The 24,130-nt window shown below is 40.1% G+C and overlaps 1 protein-coding gene across 3 annotated transcripts in view; it reads right to left on the bottom strand.

Annotated features, from left to right (window-relative positions):
- The window catches only part of DGKK (diacylglycerol kinase kappa), a 116,276-nt gene that overhangs the window by 53,074 nt on the left and 39,072 nt on the right, over positions 1 to 24,130 (bottom strand). For 2 of the 3 annotated variants that reach the window (XM_087427235.1, XM_087427237.1), the window contains exons 2-7: positions 18,908 to 19,018; positions 17,142 to 17,222; positions 15,044 to 15,148; positions 2,016 to 2,151; positions 1,437 to 1,543; positions 989 to 1,114 (exon numbers count right to left, since the gene is read on the bottom strand). In XM_087427235.1, coding sequence (XP_087283361.1) covers positions 989 to 1,114; positions 1,437 to 1,543; positions 2,016 to 2,151; positions 15,044 to 15,148; positions 17,142 to 17,222; positions 18,908 to 19,018 — 666 coding nt within the window. The remainder of the gene's footprint in view (positions 1 to 988; positions 1,115 to 1,436; positions 1,544 to 2,015; positions 2,152 to 15,043; positions 15,149 to 17,141; positions 17,223 to 18,907; positions 19,019 to 24,130) is intronic. The other variant, XM_087427236.1, reaches the window with a different exon arrangement.

Raw genomic sequence — 24,130 nt, 5'->3', positions numbered from 1 at the left:
GGAGGGGGGAGGCAAGATCACCCCCAGTTGAGAACCACTAGTTTAGAGGCATAGTTCTGTGTAGTTAAAGAGCATGGTTTTTGAAGGATTTTGTATGAATCAAGACTCTTTTGCTCACTGGCTGTATGACCTTGGGCAAATCACTTCACTTTTCTGAACCTCACTTTCCTCATCTGTAAATGGGGACAGTGAGGCCTGGTTTTGTGTTGTTGTAAGGATTAAATGAGATCATGTATACAAAATACCCAATACATAGTAGCAATAATAATGTGTTAATATTAGTAACCATTATTAATTAACAAAGATTACAAGTTCCTAGGAAATGGTGAATGAGGAAGGGAGAAAGTTTCTTAAGAGTAGATTCAACAGGGGCCGGCTCCATGGCCTAGCGGTTAAGTGTGCATGCTCTGCTACTGGCGGCCCAGGTTCGGATACTGGGCGTGCACCGATGCACCTCTTGTCCGGCCATGCTGAGGCAGCATCCCACATACAGCAACTAGAAGGATGTGCAACTATGACATACAACTATCTACTGGGGCTTTGGGGAGAAAAAGGGGGAAAAAAAGGAGGAGGATTGGCAATAGATGTTAGCTCAGAGCCGGTCTTCCTCAGCAAAAAGAGGAGGATTGGCATGGATGTTAGCTCAGGGCTGATCTTCCTCACACACACAAAAAAAGAGTAGACTCAACATATTTTTTTTAATTGCCTAGACTGTCATAAGAGAGTTCAGCTTTTTCCATTTGCTAGTAGGCCTCACCAATTAACAACCATGAAAGAAGAGAGTCTTAAATCTTTCTCTCAATGGCTCCTTAGCCAGATTTGGAAAGGCAGGATACTGAGCTCTACAGAATCTATGGAATCTGTATAATCTATTCTGGGGTGAGGGTCTCTGAGATTTCTACTATGTGTACGCACAGTCAAGCTTCAATCCACTCCTTCTCTTAGAAGTCAAATTCTCTAAGTAACAAGGATATGAGAAGAGTCTTACCGTAGAATTACACCAGAGACACCGGAAGTCTTGAAGTCTTTGGTAACTGCCACAGTTCTCATGACATACTGCACACTGAGAACTGACAGATATGTTTCCTTCTACCCATTGATGGGGCATAGTCTTCTGAAGGGTAAAAAGACACAGGAGGTACAAGTTAGAAATATAAGGGAGGAAGGGCCAGCTGGAATAACTATACTACTAATGGAGGACATTAGGTAACCTCAAGGAAGTTCTTCATGGTCCTGTCCTACCCTCTCCAATGCTAGTGGCCAATGACAGGTGGGAGTGGGAAGCTTTCATTATTCTAGATTGGTTGGATCATGAGCCTGGGGAAAAAGCCTACTTGGGCTGTCTGGAGACAGGAAGAAGTCTTTCTTCCACTGTGTGTCCTGGCTGAAGGGGAGATGGAAAAGGGTGATTGTGAGAGAGCATGGTTGATACTCACTACTTCGTCTGCAGGCATGAGAAGGTCATCAGTGATGGACAAGGTATTCCACTTGCAGTCTTTGCTTGCTCTCAAAGCACATAATCTGTGAGACTTCACTTTGCACACTGTGAAAAGAGGAAGAAAAAAGATAGGTGTGAATCCAGTGACAATAAAGGTTCCAATTCCCTTCCCAAAGCTGCTCTGAATGTTAGAACCTAGATGCATCTAAATAGTTCTGACTCACCTCCAAAGGCCTCTTTTCCATATGATTCAGTTCCTTTTTATTCTTACTGGCTAAATTTTCTACTATCCAACTTGAATGGAAATTGATGCTAAGAATGAGGCAATTTATGTTTTTCCAACCCTTGTTACTGTATTATCTGATCTTCCCAGACCCAACCCTCCATTTTGATTCGTGAGAATTCCCCCTCATGCCAGTCTCATCCCATCTCCTTTCCTCAGTTTATTAAGTGTCATGGTTAACCTTACACTAGAGTCAGTGACCTAGTGTGAGTCAGTGATACTAAAGCCACACGAGCTCCTTCATCCCTATCTCCACTCCCTGAGCTCCACTTCCTAAATGAATCAGAAAGGTACCTTCACAGATGATAACATTTCTAGATAAGGCAGGAATGCCCTCACGACAAACATTGCAGTGCTGGGTCCGGGGACTGTAACTGAAGTACCAATAGTGCATTCCAACAAGGAAAGGGTTGTTTTCTGCTGCAGGTATCTAAAATGAATCAAAGAGGAGAGAGAATAGAGCGTTAATCACAGAGACGGTTTAGGGAAGGCCAGAAAATCTGCTGCTAAGGCTGAAATGGCCACCTATATAGGTATTAGAGTGTATGAAGAGGAAGAATGAAAGTTGGAGCCAATACCTGACAAACCCCCCACCTCCATTTTTTCCCCAGTGGTTTTCGAAAGGGAAAACGAATAGGGGGATAGATCCCACTATAGGAACTGAAGGCAGGAGCAATGATCTTTAAACTGCTTGGCCAAACCACTGCATTGGTTTAGTCTAAGCTAAATTACTTCCATTAGCCTTGGTCTTGGCTCTCTTTGAGTAGTCAGCAAAGGGAGGTGGCAAGTTGGAAATTCAGTGATATCCAAGTCCTCTGGCAAGGCAAGAAAGGGAGGAGGCAGAGCTCTGACTCTGGGCTAAGGAATGCTTGTCAGGCTTTAGCCACCTCCTGGAGATATACATTCCCCTTCCTGGACCTACTGCTGCCAGGTAAGAAGAGCATTGCATTACCTGGACAACAGTTTCAACTCCGGGGCTTCTTGCTCAAGCATTCTTTTCTGAATACCATGCTCTTACTGCCTATAGCAGTTTCTTGGTTAATCAATTTAATTCATTCAAAATTCATTAAACAAATATTTACTGAGTAACTACTATGTGCTTGGCACTTTTCAAGGCATTGAGGATATAGTGATGAACAAGACAAAGTCTTTGCCCTCATGGAATGGCATTCTGTTTGGTGTCTTCTTTCATGGTATTGAATTTGACATTTACTGTTAACCTGCCTGTAAATGCTGCATTTGTTTATCACAGCCTGATTCTCATGACTGTGGGGCCAGCACAGGGATTGAAAGGAGAAGGGAAGGAGTGGGCACCAAAAACTCCAAAATTTGTTCTGGGTGTGCATTCCACAGGACTCTTCTACCTTTTCTCTAATTCCTGTGAATGTTTGAGTTTTTCCTTCTCTGCTTTCCTCTGGAGTGTAGACATGGGTGTACACATTCAGCTTTTTATTCTTGGTATTATAATTGGTTGGGTGTGTTAAAGCATGACAAGACTTTAAAAATAACTATATATTCTCCCTGATGCCACCTGATAGTGGTCCATTAGAGAGAGAGAACTATTGAGGGCTCTGGCACATTAAGTGTTCAAACTTGATCAGTTTACAGGAATTAGCCATCTAAAACACAGCCTGCACACGGCACTCTCTGATTCCCTCTTCCCCCTCCTGTTATGCTGGCTAGGTGCTAAGCTGCTGTTGGATTGACCAGGAAGCTTCTGGAAGGAAAAGCTACTTTGATGAGCTAAAGGCTCACCGGGTCTGAGATCACCTTGTGATTGCAATGTTTATTGCATGCTGAGACCCTGGGAAAGTTCTAAGAAGATCTGAGTAGAGGGTGGAGAGTCCTGAGGAAGTGACATAGTCTTGGCTTTGGCACTCTGAGCACCTAGTACCTTTCTACTTCCAAATCCACTAGATTATAATTCTACAGTACCTTCCTTCCTTCTAACCCCCTTCCCTCCTCCAATAATTACTAAGAGCCTACTTTGTATCATCTATGAAGTTAGGTACTGGAGATAAAGAAATGAATGATCCACAGTTCTTCCCCTCAAGGAGCTCATAGTCATAGCTCATGGAGGAGACAACTTCTTAAACAGATCATTCCAGTATAGAGTGACAAGTGAGTTCTCCTAGAATGTGCAAGGTTCTACAGGACAAATGGAAGAAATTCAGAACTCTGCCTTGGTAGAATATTGAATTTCACGGTCCAATTAGCTACAGAACATAAAAGAATATATAAACAGGACATTGTTCTGGTTCGACAGTTGAGAAGATGGGATTTATATTTCTTACGTGCATCCTATTCTATAAGGAAACTTTGATGCATCCAACCCTGGATGAGTATGTGTTGTATGATGAATTGTGTTCCCCCACAAATATGGTCAAGTCCTAACCCCTGGTACCTGTGAATATGTCCTTATTTGAAAATAGGGTCTTTACAGATGTAATCAACTTAAGATGAGGTCATAATGGATTAGAGTGGGCCCTAATCCAATGACTGAGGTCTTAATAAGAAGAGGGAAATTTGGACACAGACACAGGGGAGAACACCATGTGATGATAGAGGCAGAGATTGGGCTGATGTGTCTACAAGCCAAGGAATGCCAAGGAATGTTTGCAATCACGAGAAGCTAAGAAGAGGCAAAGAAGGATCCTCCCCTAGAGACTTCAGAGAGAGCACGGCCCTGCCAACACCTTGATTTTGGACTTCTACACTCCAGAGTTGTGAGAGAATAAGTTTCTGTTGTTTTAGTTCACTCTGTTTGTGGTAATTTGTTATGGCAGTCCTCGGAAATGAATATAGTATGTCATTACAGGCCTTTCTAGTGGTTGACACAGATTAAAAATCCATTTTGAAGACAGATGAAAAACTGTGGCGTGTATACAAACCACTGATCTCTGAATGCTAAGGAAGGCAGTTTGACTTAAGGCTTTCAGTGTGTGGTTGTTGGGTTTTGTGTTTGATTTTTATCCTCTCTAAAATACTTACGTGATACATTCATGCAGAGACCATCACTCTAATCAGATTCTTTGCTGTTTTAGTGCAGCTAAGGCTATTTTCTCCATCTCCTGAATCTCTTTCAGGATAATCCAGAACCCAGATAGGCACATTAATTATTTGTCTATTAGTTAAAGGAGATCCTGTTAGTCCAGGTGTTTTGTAAACTCTAAAGCATTATCCAAACGTGAGGACTTAATAATATTAATTATTTGCAAAGTGCATAAAAGTCTCAGATGAAACATCCCATAAAGCACAAAATCTTCTAAAGATGTATTTCCTTAAAGGTATCTTGTCTGGGGTGGTTTATGTGATGAAAGGCTGTGTTTACATAAAACAAAATGAGTGGTTTGTGCTGTAACTTGAACTCAATTGCTTTATTTTATTTTATTTTTTTGGTGAGGAAGATTAGCCCTGAGCTAACATCTGTTGCCAATCTTCCTCTTTTTGCTCAGGAAGACTGGTTCTGAGCTAACATCTGTGCCCATCTCCTCTATTTTGTATATGGGATGCCGCCACAGCGTGGCTTGATGAGCGGTGTGTAGGTCAGCACTCAGGATTCAAACCTGTGAACCCCGGGCCACGGAAGCAGAGCACGCAAACTTAATGACTATACCCCTGGGCCAGCCCCTCAATTGCTTTATTATATCAAGGTTTTGATAACTCCAGAATGTTAGGGCTTGCCAGGTTGGCCATTGGTGGGGTGACCATATCATCCAAATCAGGACACTTTCAACAGTGAAAGGGAAAGCTGTTAGTAATTATGCTGGGAAAACTGTTCATCCTGAGCAAACCACTATCAATGGAGACACTATGCATGAGCTAGAGAGTCATTTAGCTAACTTGAATCTATTTGTTGATCTATACAATCTAGTTGTTTGGCTTAGTACCACTTAGTTGTCTGTCAGACTACCCTATAATCACAAGGTATGGGGACTAGAGGAGAGAAAGAAGATAATTAATTAGGCAGAACTTAGGATGTCCTTCCAAGAGCATGGATTAAAACTTAGGAGATCTAAGATCTCAATTCTGCCACAAAAAACTGTGTGATTTCAGGCAAGGCAACTGAACGCCTCTGAGGTTCAGTTTTCTCATCTGCTTAATGAAATCTTAGAATAATAAGCTTTTCAAGTTGAAAGGAATGCTGGCGTTCATCTAGTCTACCCACTAGAAAAACTAATTTTTTAAGTGAATTTTTAAAATTGAGGTATATTTGACAATTAAAAATTGTATATAATTTAATTTGATGATTTGATATACGTATATATTGTGAAATAATCACCACAATCAAGCTAATTAACATATCCCTCACCTCAGGTAATTACCATTTTCTTTTTTGTGTGTTGAGAGCACTTAAGATCTTCCCTCTTAGCAAATTTTAGTACACAATAAATGATGTTACTTATAGTTACATTGTTGTACATTAGATCCCCAGAACTTATTCATCCTGCATAACTGAAACTTTGTACCCCATAACCAGCATCTCCCCATTTCCCCTCTCCCCAGCACTTGGTAACCACCATTCTACTCTCTGCTTCTATGAGTTCGACTATTTTAGATTCCACATATAAGTGTAATCCTGCGGTATTTGTCTTTCTGTGTCTGGCTTATTTAATTTAGCAGAATGTCCTCCATGTTCATCCATGTGTTTGCAACTGGCAGGATTTCTTTCTCTTTTAAGGTTGAACAACATTCTATTGTGTTTGTGTGTGTGCATGTGTAAGTATATATACACAAATACATATATATCACAAATATATACAAATCATAAATATATATATCACATTTTCTTCATCCATTCATCCATTGAGGAACATTTAGGTTGTTTCCATATTGCGGCTATTGTGAATAATGCTGAAATAAACATGGGAGTACTGATATCTCTTAGAGACCCTGATTTCATTTCCTTTGAATATACACCCAGAAGTAGGATTGCTGGATCATATGGTGGTTCTATTTTTAATATTTTGTGGAAACTTCATACTGTTTTCCATAATGGCTATACCAATTTGTGTTCCCACCAACAGTGCACTAGGGTTCCCTCTCTCCACATCCTTGCCAGCACTTATCTCTTGTCTTTTTGATAATAGCTATTCTAACAGAGGTGAGGTAATATCTCATTGTGGTTTTGATTTTCATTTCTCTAATGATTAGTGATGTTGAATACCTTTTCATGTACTTGTTAGCTATTTTTATGTTTTCTTTGGAAAAAATGTCTACACAGGTCCTTTAAAATTGGATTTTAAATCTGATTTTAAAATCGGATTATTTGTTTTTTGCTATTGAGTTGTAGACATTCCTTATATATTATGGGTATTAACTCATCACATACACGATTTGCAAATATTTTCTCCCATTCCCTAAGTTGCCTTTTAACTCTGCTGATTGTTTCCTTTGCTGTGCAGAAGGTTTTTAGTTTGATGTAATCCCATTTGTTTCTTTTTGCTTTTGTTGTTTGTGATTTTGGTGTCATATCCAAGAAATCATTGCCCCAACCAATGTCAAGAAGCTTTTTCTGTTTCTTTTCCTCGTAGTTTTGTAGTTTCAGGTCTCAAGTTTAAGTCTTTAGTTTGAGTGGATTTTTGTATATGGTGTGAGATAAGGGTCCGATTTCATTCTTTTGCATGTGGGTATCCAGTTTTCCCAACACATTTATTGCAGAGACTATCCTTCCCCCATTTTGTGTTCTTGGTACCCTTGTCGAAATTCAGTTGACTGTAGAAGCATGGATTTATTTCTGCGCTCTCTATTTTGTTCCATTGGTTTATATGTCTGTTTTTATGCCAGCACAATACTGTTTTGATTACTATAGCTTTGTAATTTATTTTAATATCAGGAGGTGTGATGCCTCCAGCTTTGTTCTTCTTGCTCAAGATTGCTTTGCCTATATGGGGTCTTTTGTGGTTCCATATGAACTTTAGGATTGTTTTTTCTACTTCTGTAAGGAATGCCAATTTGATGGAGATTGCATTGAATCTGAAGATCACTTTGGGTAGTATGGACATTTTAACAATATTAATTCTTACAATCCATGAACATGAGATGTCTATCCATTTATCTATGTCTTCTTTAATTGCCTTCAACGTTTTATAATTTTCAGCATATAAGTCTTTCACCTGTTTGTTTAAATTTATTCCTAAGTATTTTATTGTTTTTGTTGCCACTGTGAATGGGCTTGTTTTCTTAATTTCCCTTTTGAATAGTTTGTTGTTTGTGTATAGAAACCTAATTGATTTTTGTATGTTGATTTTGTATTCTACAACTTGAGTGAATTTATTTGTTAGTTCTAACAACTATTTTGTTGAGTCTTAGGTTTTTCTATGTATATGATTATGTTATCTGCAAACAGAGACAATTTTACTTCTTCCTTTCTAATTTGGATGCCTCTTATTTCTTTTTCTTGCCTAATTGCTCTGGCTAGGATTGCCAGTACAATGTTGAAAAGAAGAGGTGCAAGTAGGCATCCTTGCCTGATACCAGATCTTAGAGGGCAAGCTTTCAGTTTTTTCCCATTGGTTATGACATTAGCTATGGCTTTTCATATATGGCCTTTATGGTGTTGAGGTAAGATCCTTGCATACATATTTTGTTGAAAGTTTTAATGAAGAATGGGTGTTGAACTTTGCAAATGCTTTTTCTGCATTTTTTGAGATGATCATGTATTTTTTTTTCTTTCATTTTGTTAATCTGTTGTATCACATTCATTGATTTATGTATGTTGACACTCTTGCATCCCTGGGATAAATCCTTCTTGGTCATGGTGTATGATCCTTTTAATGGGCTATTGAATTTAGTTTGCTAGTATTTTATTAATGATTTTTGCATCACGTTCATCAGGGATGCTGGCCTGTAGTTTTCTTTTCTTGTAGTGTCTTTGCCTGGTTTTCGTATCAGGGTGATATGTACCTCATAAAATGAGTTTGGAAGTGTTCTCTCATCTTCTATTTTTTGGAAGAATTTCAGAGGGATTGGTATTAGTTATTCTTCGAATGTTTGGTAGAATTCACCCATGAAGCCATCAGGTCCTGGGCTTTTCTTTATTTTTTTTTAAATTTTTGTTTATTGCAGTAACATTGGTTTATAACATTGTATAAATTTCAGGTGTACATCATTATACTTCTATTTCTGCATAGATTACATCATGTTCACCACCCAAATACTAATTACAACCCATCACCACACACATGTGCCGAATTATCCCTTTCGCCCTCCTCCCTTCCCCCTTCCCCTCTGGTAACCACCAATCCAATCTCTGTCTCTATGTGTTTGTTTATTGTTGTTATTATCTACTACTTAATGAAGGAAATCATATGGTATTTGACCTTCTCCCTCTGACTTATTTCACTTTGCATAATACCCTCAATGTCCATCTATGTTGTCACAAATGGCAGGATTTCATCGTTTCTTATGGCTGAGTAGTATTCCATTGTGTATATATACCACATCTTTTTTATCCATTCATCCCTTGATGGGCACTTAGGTTGCTTCCAAGTCTTGGCTATTGTGAATAAGGCTGCAATGAACACAGGGGTGCATGTATCTCTATGCACTTGTGTTTTCAAGTTCTTTGGATAAATATCCAGCAGTGGAATAGCTGGATCATATGTTAGTTCTAGCCTTGATTTTTTGAGGAATCTCCATACTGTTTTCCATAGTGGCTGCACCAGTTTGCACTCCCACCAGCAGTGTATGAGAGTTCCCTTCTCTCCACATCCTCTCCAACACATGTTGTTTCCTGTCTTGTTAATTATAGCCATTCTGACAGGCGTGAGGTGATATCTCATTGTAGTTTTGATTTGCATTTCCATGATAGTTAATGATTTTGAACATCTTTTCATGTGTCTGTTGGCCATCTGTATATCTTCTTTGGAGAATTGTCTGTTCAGGTCTTTTGCCCATTTTTTAATTGGGTTGTTAGTTTTTTGTTGTTGAGATGCATGAGTTCTTTATATATTTTGGAGATTAAGCCCTTATCAGATGTATGGTTTGCAAATATCTTCTCCCAATTGTTAGGTTGTCTTTTCGTTTTGTTGATGGTTTCCTTTGCTGTGCAGAAGCTTTTTAGTTTGATGTAGTCCCATTTGTTTATTTTTTCTATTGTTTCTCTTGCCTGGTCAGACATGGTGCTTGAAAAGATGTTGCTAAGACCGATGTCAAAGAGCGTACTGCCTATGTTTTCTTCTAGAAGTTTCATAGTTTCAGGTCTTACATTCAAGTCTTTAATCCATTTGGAGTTAATTTTTGTGTATGGTGTAAGGTAAGGGTCTTCTTTCATTTTTTTGCGTGTGGCTATCCAGTTTTCCCAACACCATTTGTTGAAGAGACTTTCTTTTCCCCATTGTATGTTGTTGGCTTCTTTGTCAAAGATTAGCTGTCCATAGATGTGTGGGGTTTTTTCTGAGCTTTCAATTCTATTCCATTGATCTGTGTGTCTGTTTTTGTGCCAGTACCATGCTGTTTTGGTTACTATAGCTTTGTAGTATATTTTGAAATCAGGGAGTGTGATACCTCCAGCTTTGTTCTTTTTTCTCAGGATTCCTTTAGCTATTCGGGGTCTTTTGTTGTTCCACTATAAAATTATTATAATTCTTTTGTGGTGTCATATTTCCTTAATTATTTGTGTTTCTGGTAGCCTTGTGTTGATGTCTGCATATTTTAGGGAGCAGTTACCTCTTCCAGACTTTGTGGATTGTCTTTGGGGGTAAAGACTTTTACCTATAGGTAGATGTGAGGGTGTCAACTGGATTGGATGTGGCAGCTCCAGCTCTATGGTGTTTAGTTAGCAGTTCTGGCTTCAGGGAGGGCACAACAGCATAGTCTCTGTGGAGCTTCATCAGCTGAGGTCAGTGCTGGCAAAGACTGCAGGGGACCTCAGTGGCCAAAGCTGTAGGTTTCCACAGTGGTGGTAAATGCTGTTGGGTTCCTTGTTGGTGAAGGCTGCTTGGTCCTCCTATCCTCCTTTTCCTCCACAGGGGAAAGTCATTGCCAAGGGCATCCCTCTTGTTGCTGGGTCCAGCATGTGGGCACACATGTGGTAGCAGTGGTGCCAGGATCAGGGGCACAAATGCATTTGTGGTGGCAATGACATTGTTATCTGGGGTGTGGGCACCTGCAGAGTAGCCATGGTACCAGGGTTGGAGCTTGGGGGCATCTAGAGCAACTGCAGGACCTGGGACTGAGACACAGGTTCATTCATCACAATGGTGGCCCTAGTGTTTGAGGCATGGGGGTGTGCTGAATAGCCATGGAGCTGGGGTCCAGGGTGTGTGCATGGTTGCAGGAGGCGGATTGTGGCTCTGGTTGGGGAGAGCAGGATGCAGTGACAGCACCTTTGGTGGGGGGGCAGGCAGCAGCACTTCTCCAGTGAGGGTACAACAGTGGCAGCTTCTCTGGAGGGGTGCTACCGCAGCTCTTTTGTGGGGGGGGGGTCATAGCAGCATGGGCTCCAGGCAACTCCATCAGTTGGATTCAGCACTAATGAAGACTGTAGGGCACCTCCATGGTGAAAGCTGCGTGTGTCCACGGCATTGACAAGGGCTGTTGGAGTTCTCCTGCTCTCCTTTTCCCTTATGGGGGAAGGTCAGGTCAAGGGGATTCCTCTTGGCCCCAAGCTCTGCCAGACTAGGGGATGGGGCAATTCAGATAAACTGCTAACTATGCTTTTCTATGTGGCTATTCTGTTTCTGTTCTCCATAGTTTCTGCAGCCTCTCTATTGTACGCTGGAGATCACCCAGAGCTATTCTAGTTGGCATGTAGTTGTTTATTTGTTGTTTTTATTGTTTTTGTCGGGGAGGGGATGAGCATTGGGACCTCCTAGTCTGCCATCTTGCTGATGTCACTATGAAAAATTAATTTTCTATACAATATTCTCAGAAGCAGTTGTTTAAATAGTTTGCTTTAAATACTTCCAATGACAGGGAGCTTTCTACCTCAAGAGGCAGCTGATGCCATTGTTGCAGCTTACACTGAACGTTAGAAAGTTCTTCTACTAGGGCAAAGACTAAGAAAAAACTTTCTAAAATTTAGAGCTTTAGGGACATTGAATGGACTCTTTTGCAAAAGACTTAGTTCCCCATCTTCGGAATCATTGAAATATAGTCATGCACCACATAATGATGTTTTGGTCTACAATAGACCGCACATGCAAGGTGGTCCCATCAGATTAGTACCATATAGGCCAGGTGTGTAGTAGGCTATACCATGTAGGTTTGTGTAAGTATGCTCCATGATGTTCGCACAATGACAAAATTGCCTAATGATGCATTTCTCAGACTGTATCCCCGTTGTTAAGTGATGCATGACTATAAAGGCTACATGACTTTATCTAAAGATGTTTTAGAATCTAGAATCTGGAGTCTAGATGACTTTTAAGGTCCATTCCTGTTTCCATAGTCAATGGTTTCATGGCAATTCATTAGAAAAAGCTAATCTTTTAATCTAGTCTTCCAAGCAGCTCCTATTTCCAATTTTCTCCTTTTTATTCTTTAAGTCTCTCAGGCTCAAACCTTTCATCTGCCTATGACTCCTCTCTCTCCTTTGCCTCTTTCATATATTTAGGTTCTCTCCTACCCTCAACTCAGTATCTACTACTTGTCTTCCTTTTCTATCCTCATTTTGGGGCTTAACTTTGTCTTGCCTGAATTAATCTATAGTCTATTCTATGATCTTCTGGCCTCCAGTTTTTCCCTTATCTAATCCAGCTTGTATTTCTAAAGTATCCCTTTGATAAACTCTATTCCTTTTCCAATCCATCCTTAAACTGAACTTGATCATATTGCAATTCTTCCCCACTCTTTATCCTGGCATTGATAATCCTCCACAATCAGGCCCAACTTACCTCTCCAGACACACTTCTTTAACTCACTTTCCCAAACTCTTTTGGTCAAATGCAGTCCTCCTTTCACTCTATTCCAAAAAGTTTCTGTTTTTATGTTATTCAGCTTGTGCTTATACCAATTTCCTTGCTCAGGACTTCCCCCTGTCCCTAATCCCCTACCAGCAATAAAATCCTAATCATATTTCAAAGTCAGTCTCAAATCTCTCCTCTATTAACTCTTCCCAGTGGACTCTAGCCCACACTTCTCTCTTCCCCCCTCTGAACTCCCATACCACTTTACTGTCTGTTTCCTTCATTTGGCAATCAATCATGCACTGCCTTGTAACATCTATGAAAGCTGTTATTTATCTCAAGTACTGTCATTACTCTTTCTTTTGTGTATATCTTGTCTCCACAACTACCTAAAAACCTTATTGAGGCCAGGAGCCAAGGCTACACCTTCTTTTCAACTCTCTATGGAACAGTGGGGGCTCACTTATTGACATGTACTGACTAGTTTCCAATAGGTTATCCAATTACTTTGTAGCGACTTTAATAGAGCGCTAAGTCCATGATTAATCTTCCTTGGCCCCGTCAGGTATCGGTGGTGACAGAGGATATAAGAGACCATTAAAGATAAGATACATATGAGAGAAAGCATATTTGACTCTTTAAGCCTCAAGCGAGATGTATTGCTAAGATGCTCGTGGTGAGACATTTAACTATCAGCTAAAAGTGTTCCTTAATAGATTTAGGTCCCTAGAGCAGCTCCACAGAGGTTGTGATTACAACTTGAAATTCACAACTTCTCCAAGAGAGTAAACAGGCAGATTATTTTTCTTTCCTTTCTAATTTGTGATGAGTAGTCAACACCAAGGTGTTTAATTCAATTGAGTTAGGAATGGCACATCAATGCTGTGATGACTTTAGAAGATTTTGCATTCCTGGACTAATAATTAAAATTCAAAATATCCTATGTGACCTTTTATGCCAAATTGAAAATGTGTGATTCATGAGGAGTGTTCCAGTTTGGATAGAGGTAAGCCAAGAGAAGGAAAGGGATGGGTCTACAGGGATGAAGACTGAAAGGAGGATGTAAACCACAACTTTTTATGGCTACATCTAATGCTGTGCCATAGCAGTCTCACTGCGGGTAGGCGGGAGGGACAGGATGTGCTTCCTCATCAGGAAAGGAAGAAGAAAATAACAAAGGAGTGAAATGCTGAGTGCTAAGTCATGTAAAGACCATCATCAGATTCTAAGCAAAAAAACTCTCAATTAAGCATATACAATGTGGGCCTGGGAGAGAGAGGCCTTAATGATAATGTGGAGAGGTACCTTGGCCCCAGTTCAGTCAACTCATCATGTACTCATAACCATGAGTAGCAAAATGTATAGTTGTAAAACTAAGTGGTCAAAAGCCTGAGAAGTCCTAGGGGAGTGAGGACAGATGGTTTTTCTCCATGGCATTGTTTTCACTTCTAAAACCCATTATTACCAAACCATATTCTACATTGCTCCATCTCAAATGCCCAAGAGAATCCTCCACGCTTTGCTAATTATTTAAGATATTGGCTTCTTTTTGAGGGTGGATTCATCTTCCCCTTTATCTCCAAGACCTTCACAGCAGAACTTTGCTTTGGGATGAACCATGTATCATTCCCTTTCTAAACCTTGGCTCCAAGATTAGCCTTAGATTCATTTATTCATTCAATAAATATTTATTGAGCCTTTATTATGTGCCAGACATTGCTTTAAGTAAATAAATAACAAATATCCCTTCCTCTTGAAACTTACATAACTTCGAACTGTGGTAGGTCTACAGAACAGTGGGCCGAAGGCACAGCCCCAAGTATAAATGGTGGCACCATTTGTTGCAAGGAGCAGTGGCCATGGTTTTGGTATTGCTAAGGAGAAAAAGAACCCTGCTAAGTTTTGGGGAGGACTGCTCCTTGTTCTTCCTTCTACGTTTCTTTTGTGGTAGACAGTGAACAGAGGGGTAGAATTGCATAGCAGTTAAGGACATAGGCTTTGGAGTCACACAGCCTGGGTCCAAATCCTGGCTTTGCTACTGAATAGTTATTTCATCTTGGTCTGGTTCCTTCTCCTTTGTGAGCCTCAGTTTCCTTAGCTGTTACTGCAGTCACTCAGAAGACCCAAGTCAAGACTGCTGATTGCAGCTTTGCTAACATAAGAACATCTAAATTAGTTGCTTACATACATCTTAAGTGCCTCGTCCATTGGACATACAGTGACATACATATATCAAGTGGACGTGTGCAGAGGTATCTAAACCACATACTTACCAAGGTCTGAATCTAAGTGAATTACTCCTATTTATAAATAGTTCTAAACAGGTTTCCTAATGATATTCATCTATAATTCCTGACCAGATGGTCTCTGCTTCCATCTGATTATTTCCTTGTTTGAAAGGTGGCTTAACTAATGCAATCAATTGAGGGTTTACTCCCGAGAGTTGTGTGGATTCTCTACTATTTCCCTTACCTTACGAATTTCTCCCTGTTGGACGGTTTTTATGACGTTAATCCATTCTTCCATGTCTTTCCGGTTGGGTGCAGCCAGGGTAACTTTTCGTTGTGGTGTGATCACCTAAACAAAAAGTCCCATTATTAGCTGCTTCCCAGTCCACAACTTTGCCCCCAAACAGAGCCTGTGAAGTCTCCAGAAAACTAGACAGGTCTACCAAGCACAACCCAAGCCACTTCTTAAATATAAGACAGAAGTTCCCAGAGCCACTCGCAGCTCCTTGGATACCCACCCAAAATAATAAAAATGATAATAGTAATAAATAACACTTTAATTGCTCTTAATATATGCCAGACATGGTTCTATTGCACTTTATGTATATTATTATATTTTAATCTTCATTACAACCCCATAAGATGGGCATTATTATTTTTCTCACTTCATAGTCAGGAAAACCAAGGCAAAGGGAGTTAAATGACTTGCCCAGGGTCACCTAGCAGGTAAAAAGCTAATCCAGAATTAAGATCCAGATTCTTTGGCTTCAGAATATATGCTCTTAAACACTAAACCATGTACCCACCTATTACTCAAGTGAGGTTGCCTGAAAATCCTACTTGCTTTCTGCTACTCTGTCTACTTAAAAATGGTAACAGAGTATATGCTTCATCAGGGTGTGCCTCTTTCTGGTTGGGGGAGAGTGAGAATGGAGTGAGGAATCTAAAAATCCAGTTTCTTTCTTTCTTATGGTCAGGGACAACATGAAGAGAATTTTACCGTTGTCTCTCTTAACCCTGCTTGGTGCAAGAACCCAGGCAGGAATAATGAAAAAGCCATGCTGAGGGTCTAGCAGAAGTAGACCATGGTCAGGACTTGATCTTTTCCCAGAAGGCAGGAGGAAACATGGATAGCTATAGCATCAGTCATTGCTTCAATGGTCCTACTTGCCTTTACCATCAGCCCCCCAAATCTTGGAGCTAGAGCTCACCACACCAACAAGAAATTTCTTTCTCCTTTTGCATGTAGCACAGAATGATTCTGTGATAGATGGGAATAGAAACTAATGGGAATTGTGATAACAGCCACTCCTTTGGTCCAAACCCATTATTATGTGGGGCTGATGAACAGTACCTCTGAGTTGTAATTAGGCTAAGGGGCAACCTAGTCCTTGGGACTTCTTTGTAGAATGGAGACCAAAAACATTAGCCTGTATGCTCATCGCCCAAAGGTTAAGCTTTTTGGGACTGTGTCAATAGAACCCTAAGTTTTACCCTAGGTCAGTGTGATGTAATGAGAGAGAAATGAGAGTAGAGCCCCCCTTTTATAATCAGCTGCTCTCCTTTCAAAGGAGAATGGAAGGTGGACCAGCCACAGAAGCAGGGTATTAGGCCTGTAGCTCTTTAGTCTGCTAAGTACCACCCTGCACCTGCCTGAAGAGGAACTCCAGTCTCCATAACCCACCACTGAGGCTGGGAGAAGACAGTTCTGGGAGGAGATGGGTAGGGGAATTCCTGGGCCAATGGACTTGCTATTTTTCAGTGAGCTTTCTGGTCTGGATTCACCTGAATGACCAAAGCCTTATGACATTTCAGTAGTGCCAAGCCCTTGAATACTGTCCTAGAAAATCTTATGCTTTCTTTGAGGTACTCTCATCAGTAATATCAGCATAGGGTAGCTTTTGCTTTGAATTTAAGTTCTTATCTACCTCATCAAAGGAAAGAAGATCATGTAGCTCAATTATCCTGAAATTTTCTACAACATATTAGCAGTCTCTTGAAAGCTTTCCAATGATACTCATCTAAATCACCTTCACCAGCAGGATTGATTTTTGTAATAGTCACTTCCCCAACCCCGAAATCAGTTTAGCTTTATGTCAGGCTGGCAATAGGGAACAGGGCCATCACTTTTCTCCCCCATCATTGGGCTGGTAGAAAACGTTTACATGAATAATCTTCAGCACTCATTTGCAATGCTACTTTAAGTAGATTTCTAGACACACTTTGGAATCAAAAGAGACTTGGGAAAGCTGAACTCCAAAGAGACAATGTGTTGGTATGGCAACTCCTCTTCCCAGCTAGCTCCCACCCCTGCCCATTCAGTCACTCCCAATCTTACGTACACAAAAACTGTGGTAAAGGTTTCTACAGCTGCTTTCTGCCAAGGCGACCTGAGACAGATCAATTGTTTCAAAGCGTGCAAACTAGAAAGATATAAGAGGGAGAGAGTAAAGAAACCGTCTGGTTAATGAGGCAAAGAGACACTAAAGGTAAACATACACACACATGCACACTAATAGGCATTTTTGGCAGTCATGATCCAATCATTTCTTTGACTTGAGTGCTGGGATTTATTTAGCATCGTGATTTTTATTGATATATCATGTGACAAACAAAAACCAAACCAAACTAAACCAAAACACAACTCTTCCCACAACTATGTAGACTTAGAGGAAGGCTTGGGTAGTTCAGAATTATTCAAAACTAAAGATTTATGCTGGAGAAGATAATGGGATGTGGTCTAGCTAGGGGCCTAATGAAGCAGATAGGAGGTATTAATTCCTATTTTATTGGCCAGCAGCAGCCTTTGACTTTGTTACTAGCCCCGTCCAGTTTGAGGTCTGTGTCTCCTTATACACTAGCTATAATAGGTAACATCCAGCCAGCAGCAGGAAATCAGTACTATGGATACAGACAGGACTAGCTTCACTAGTATGCAACCTGTGCAGTCATACAGGGCCCCATGTTCAGAAGGGCCCCACACTTGCTTTAATGCTCTGCTGTTGCAATCTTGAAATTCTTAATAATCTTATCTTTAAAAATATGTTTTGCAAACGAAGTCCAGTGGGACAATAGATCATGAACATGAGCAGAGGAGATATGCATAGTATGCATGTCCGCCTCATGTCTTGTCACTCCATTTACATTCGTGATGCCCATGACCATAGAATTCCAGTGGACTCATGATGTGTGGGAGTTCAGTGAGACTCAAAGCAAGTACAAGGTAAATATGTTACATCTATGACTAAGTAAGGGAGCTGACAGCCCTGAGAGACCACACTTTCTGTTGGAAACAGAACTTGCTTCAATCACAGGAAAAAAGCAATGGTGTTCTAAGAAACATGAACAACCAAGAAACCCTATTGTATTCTTTCTTATTTATGTTACTTCCCTGTATCACCCAATCATTTATGCTGAAAATGATAACGTTGGAGGAAAGGGAAAGATAGGGCAACCCATAGTTTCCTTTTCCTTTCAGTCAGAGAGTGTTGGTAGAATGTGTAAGTATCAAGATGTGCATAAAAACAGTGAGGCTAGTTTTGTGCAGTTTTTGTACAGGTGAGAACAAAATATATATGCACGTATGAGCTACTAGATACAAATTACATAATTTTGGTGGTTTTTCACATGAGTTAAATGCTCTTATATTTGCTTTTAAAACTGGCATTGTACAGTGTACAGATGAATGGCAAAATTGCTAATAACTGAACATTTTATGTTTTCTATACTTAGAATGACATTTAATGGCAAATAAAAGATGCTATGACAAATAATTGTTTTATATTTTAGTATCTTTAATGGCACTTTTTCCTTGCTTTTTGAATAAAGAGCCCTGCATTTTCATTTTGTACTGGGCCCTGCAAATCATGTAGTTGGTTCTGGGTGTAGAAGCTAATTGAGGAATCTGTGAAAGGGAAGGGAAAAAGAAAGGGGAAGGGAGAGAAAAGTGTCTTTGGCCTAAAAGAACAAGTTAAAGGAAGAATAGAAGGCTTCAATTTCTACCTTAATGTTTGCCAACCTGTCTTTACCTATTGGCCCATCTCTCCATAAAACATTTCCTGGCACCCACCCACTAACCCAATTGACATTCTCTTATATATTCTCTTACTGCAGGATGGTGTGCAAAGCAGAGCCTTTGTCCTCGAACCAGAAAATATCTAAGCTTCCATCTCTTGAAGGAGTTACAGTTCTTCAGCAGAGGTCCTTCTTTCAGTATTTTCTGAAAGATAGAAGCATAGCACTGAGTAATTAGATCAGTTTGTAAGACCATTTCACTTGCCCTCTCAGTCGAGAAGATCAGACATCTGGAAGGCTCTCTTTCTGTCACATATCTGAGAAATGGCCTGAGGGCCAGGCAAGAATACAAGAAAGTTAGTTCAATCAGAAAAGGCATTAGTTATCCTTGGATAACACATTCAGGATGAAACAGGCTCTAAGTTTCTTAGGATACATGGCCTAAGAACCATGGAGAACATCTCCATTTGTGGGTAGGAGGTGGGAAGGAGGGACATGAACACATAAATATAAGAACAGCATTCCTAGGAAAGAACAAGTGGTAGGGGAAGGGGCTGAGTTCAGTAAAGGCAGATTTTCTGGAAGTCTCCAGGTTGTAGCCCTAGACAGGGCCTTCCTATCAGCTCTTTTAGAGTGCTCCTTTTAGAATGTTAAGTTGGATCATGTCCCTTCCCTTCTCATAAGCCTCCAATAGCTTCCCAACACTTTTAGAATCAAATCCAGAGTCTTTACCATGGCCTTCAAAGGATTCGTGATCTGGTGAGACAGCAAAAAGGGCACCAAAAAGGAACTGCCTTCTGATTATTTTCTTTACATATCTCATAGTCTGACCACTGATTTTTCAGTTACTTGTTGAACCGACTGATTCTTACCAAGCATAGAGTCTACTTACCATTTTTACCATGGAGAACCGAGGAAGTTTTCAGTTACATTTATAGGATACAAACCAACATGCAAGACTGCCATTTAGGAGAAGTACTCACACCCGCCAAGCTGGAAACAAGCCCATAATAACTGGACAAAGAGCCAGACTTAATTTAAGTCACCAAATCAAGGCTCTACCATGAATTCCATCCATCATCTAAATTAGAATCCACCATTGGGTGGTTGTGGAACCACCTAGTGTTTTTCCAAGTTTTTAATTAGTTAATTAGTTGATAATATTTAAAAGGCAAAAGATTTCATATAAAAATCCAAGTTTCCTGTTTGTTTAAAAAAATCAGAACATCTGGTAACAGTGGATAACAATCTGCTGGAATGAAGTAGCAGCTGCTCCCTTCAGATGGGGTGCCTGACTCCAGCAGGCATTTGAGTTTGGGACTCCGATCTAAACAATCCTTTGCTACTCCCATTCTCCCAAATATATACACGCCTATTACACTGTCTGTTCAATTCTCTAACCAATAAGATAGTATTAATGGACAGAACCTCTGTGTCAATTGAAAAGTCAGTTCATGAGCAATCAAAGTTTACCTGAGTCCTCTTGATAACTTATGGAAGTTTCAATTTTATTGTACCAACCTTGAGATGCTTACAAAAGAATGGTACCAAAGAGTCAAGACAAAGAGAAAAATAAGATCTCATGGGAAGGGGGAAGATGGCAGGGAGAGTGAGAAATTACATTTAAATTGTTGAAATTGAGTCATCAGTGAGAAAACAACTCTTGTCTAACTAAGCATTGTGATTACATCATTCTTTCCTTCCTCTGGTCAAGTGGCCTATGGTATACACTCAATGATTTCGTTTTCTCTATCCTAACCTTCTCACTTCTATGCCATATATTCTTCCACACTTAGTCTTCATGATACCTAGGTAGTCACATTTACCCCTTTTAGCTAAAGACTTAATTTCAAAATTTTAACTGCTCAAACTTTGCACAACTGAAGCCACACCCATTATTTCTGCCCTTTTCCCAAGTTATTCTACTCTGTCAGTTACTAAATGCTTCTCCTATTGTTCTTATTTTGTCAAATCTGGTATCCCCTGTTATAGCTCATTTTACAGTTTTTGGCTAAATATTTCCCCTTTCCTCCATTTTTAGTGTAAAGCCTCCCTTAACTTCAACTCTCCTCTCCTTCTGTTCCTTTCAGGAATAGGATAAGGGATGAGGTGGTAATGGGGAGACAAGGAGTGGGATTTGTTCCTCCAGAACATTCCCAGAACCCTGGGCCTTTTGGTTCCTTCAGAAAATTCCTTTACCCTGATGATTTGAAATAGTGAAATAAGTAGAATTCAGCCTCTTCTCCCCACCTACTTCCTTCCATCAACCCTTAGTAATGATCACTCTTTAATTCCCCTTCCTGGTACTTAAGAAATGTTCTCTTTTCCTCCCTTACTTGTACCCTGCTAATAAATGACATCCTGTTATCCATTCAAGGGTACAGCAAACCTATTAATTAATTAATTAATCTATTAATCTGAGGATACAGCAAATCATCAAAACCTACAGTTCTCATTCCACGAACCTAGCATTTGTCACAGTCAAGAAAAGAAAAGAACGACTTCGTGGTGCATCTATCATTGGATAGAGTGCTTCATTCATATTTTCTGAGCTCCTACTATGGACTCCACATTTTGCTAGGTGCTTTGGGACAGCTAAAGAAGTTGCAGGCACATTTCCTATCTCAAAGATATGGATAGTGGGAGTGGAGAGGGAGGGACTGATAATTCATGTAGACAAACACAAAGTTATGTGAACTCAGAGAACCATTTGAAAGAGCATTAGGGGCTTCATGTTCATTACTCTAAATGTTTACCTTCTGGTTCAAATGCAAGTTTTTACCAAGACAGTGGCTATCTGTTCATATATCCTGTTATTGGGTACACCAGCCAAATCACAATTATCTCCTCTCTGTTCCATGATATTAAACTAGACACTTTGAACGCATTAGCTTTAAATATAGGGCACTCTACTCAATGCCAATAGAAGGCTGGCTGGTAACAGAAGAGTCAACAAGACCTAATAGGGGAACTGGAGAGCTCAAGCCCAGTTGCTAGTAAGTTCTAGGTGATTGTTATGATTGAATGCTGACTAGTGTTACCAGCTCATTCCATTTTTCAAGACAAGTTGGCAATCCAAGCTAAAATTTGTGTGAAGCTTTGTAATATTGAAACGTTAGCAATAATTAATTTTTTAAAGAAAACCTGTGAGGGCCAAACAAAACATGTATGCAGGCCAAAGTCGGCCCACAGGCAACCAGTTTGCAATTTCTGAACTATAGCTACTGTTATTTTCTCCAGAGGACAAAGTGAGTGAATGGTGGGGATTCCTAGCGTCAGAGGAGGTTGCAGTGTATGAGTTCAGAGTTTGTGTGTGAGGAGCCTGTATATGGGAGATATATATTACCAAGTTTTGTTCAAATAAATGTTGATGTGATTTATGTATAGTAGGGAGAAAGGTTAGAAGGCCATACAATAGTTTCTTAAGTTCTAAACACAGGCTCTATATCATCAACTCTGAACTTCTACAAATATCCAAACCTGGGTTGGGAGAAGGTAAAGTTCCTGCAGTTCCTTTCCTTTTAAACTCTGTCCTTCTTTGGGAGAAACTTACCTACTAAACCAGTCACTATTTCTAAATAAACCATTGTTTATTTAAAAACTCAATAAGCAGTCCCTTGGAAGCCTGTTTGACCAAGCAGAAGCTAAAAATCAATCAATCGATGGGTTACCTCAAGTCAATAAAATATGTATATGCAATGAACCTTTACCTGCCTGAGGCCACTAAACTTAACAAGGACGTGAGACAAAAGTTGGAAGAAACAAACAAACAAACACTTGAGACAAAAGTTGGAAGAAACAAACAAACAAACAAACACACAAACACATCCTGCAAAGGGAGGCTTTGGAAGGAGAACCCTTGCCTGTCCCTTAAGAGGATTTGCACTGTGCTCCCTGGCTTCTTGCCGATAACATCATCTCATTGCCCCCTCACCATGACCATGCAGAGTCTTACCTCCAATTTCCAGACGGTAAATCTGAGGCTTGGGTGTTTTTCATTGCTTTGCTCGAGGACCCACAATTACAAAATACTGGTGGCCTCTGTGCTTTTTCCACTGATCTACCCATGACAAGAAAACTGGGAGTGCCTGATTAATTAGTATGTACACCACACAGTGAACATACTACCCTGCAAACTTTGTCCTGAAAGGCAAGACCATAGATAGCTAAGAATTAAAAGATGTTCTGTGAACAGCTCTGAATACTCCATATTAAAACTGTTAATGAGCTTCCCTCTAAGAGGCAAATGGTAATCCATGGTGGGCGAGAGGATTACCTCTGTTTTTTGAAAGTGGCTGTCTAAGATTGACTAGAAGAGTAATGAGAATTCACATGTATATAGCACCTTGCAATTGATAAAGTGCTTTTACTTTTGTTATTGAATCCTCCCAGCAGCCCTGAGAAGTAGGTAGTGAAAGGCATCTAACTCAATTCTGCCCTATGAAAGACACCCTGAACTTCAGTTTCTTTAAGTGGCTTTCCCATATATCTTTATTTCTAAGACATTATCAAGACATTTGAAATTTTTCCTCTCAAATAAGATCATCAATTTTTTTTTGCATTTTTGAGATTTTGTAGCATCTTAGGGCTGAAATATTTGTTAGAAGCATCTGTAATATTATTATGAAAGTCAATGAAGAACAGGATTCTATATGGGAAATTATGCTTGGTGGCCACCTTTATAGGCACAAAGCTATTTCATTAAATGGGGCACACCTGTAATCCTCTTGGTCCAAGCTGCCACATTCTTGTAACAATATTTGTGATGCTGCAGATAGGAAGAAGTTAGGAAGGGTCATAGGACTCTTGTACATACTGAAATGCCATGTGACCCGTCTGATGCTTCTTAAACCAGAACATACTGCAGGCAGGCCTCCTAGTCCTTCCTGCCAGTTCTATCCGACATTAAAACCCAAATAACACTTCAGTTTCTACTCTTAAACTCTCAAGGCTGGCTGTTTTGTAGTGTGACTGAGTGTGGTGCTGAGTTCAATCACCATAGAGATCAATTGGCTTTATTCAAATCCAAGAATGCAGGACTTATCAAAGCATAGGTAATTCAAGTCCTGAGTACAGCATTCATGCAAAATGTCTTTGCCTCAACTGTGGCAGCCCTTGCAGAGAAAGCTAGAGCTTTGGAAATCTCTGCTTCAGTTTCCTTTTGGATCCTCTTTGATAAGCCAATCCCCAAATCCATTATTCCCAGAAGTGCCTGCACCCTGGCACAGGTGATCTCTCTCCCCCATGCTCTCCAATTCAGCATGTCTAAATTAATTGCCAACCATGAGGATAAGCATTTCCCTTGCCCCATATTTAT

This window comes from Ceratotherium simum, chromosome X (genome assembly GCF_057802395.1).
Source record: "Ceratotherium simum simum isolate JZ-2026a chromosome X, ASM5780239v1, whole genome shotgun sequence".
Classification (NCBI taxonomy): Eukaryota; Metazoa; Chordata; class Mammalia; order Perissodactyla; family Rhinocerotidae; genus Ceratotherium; species Ceratotherium simum.
The sequence above is the reverse complement of the archived record's forward strand: the minus strand, read 5'-3'. Positions and strand labels throughout refer to the sequence as shown.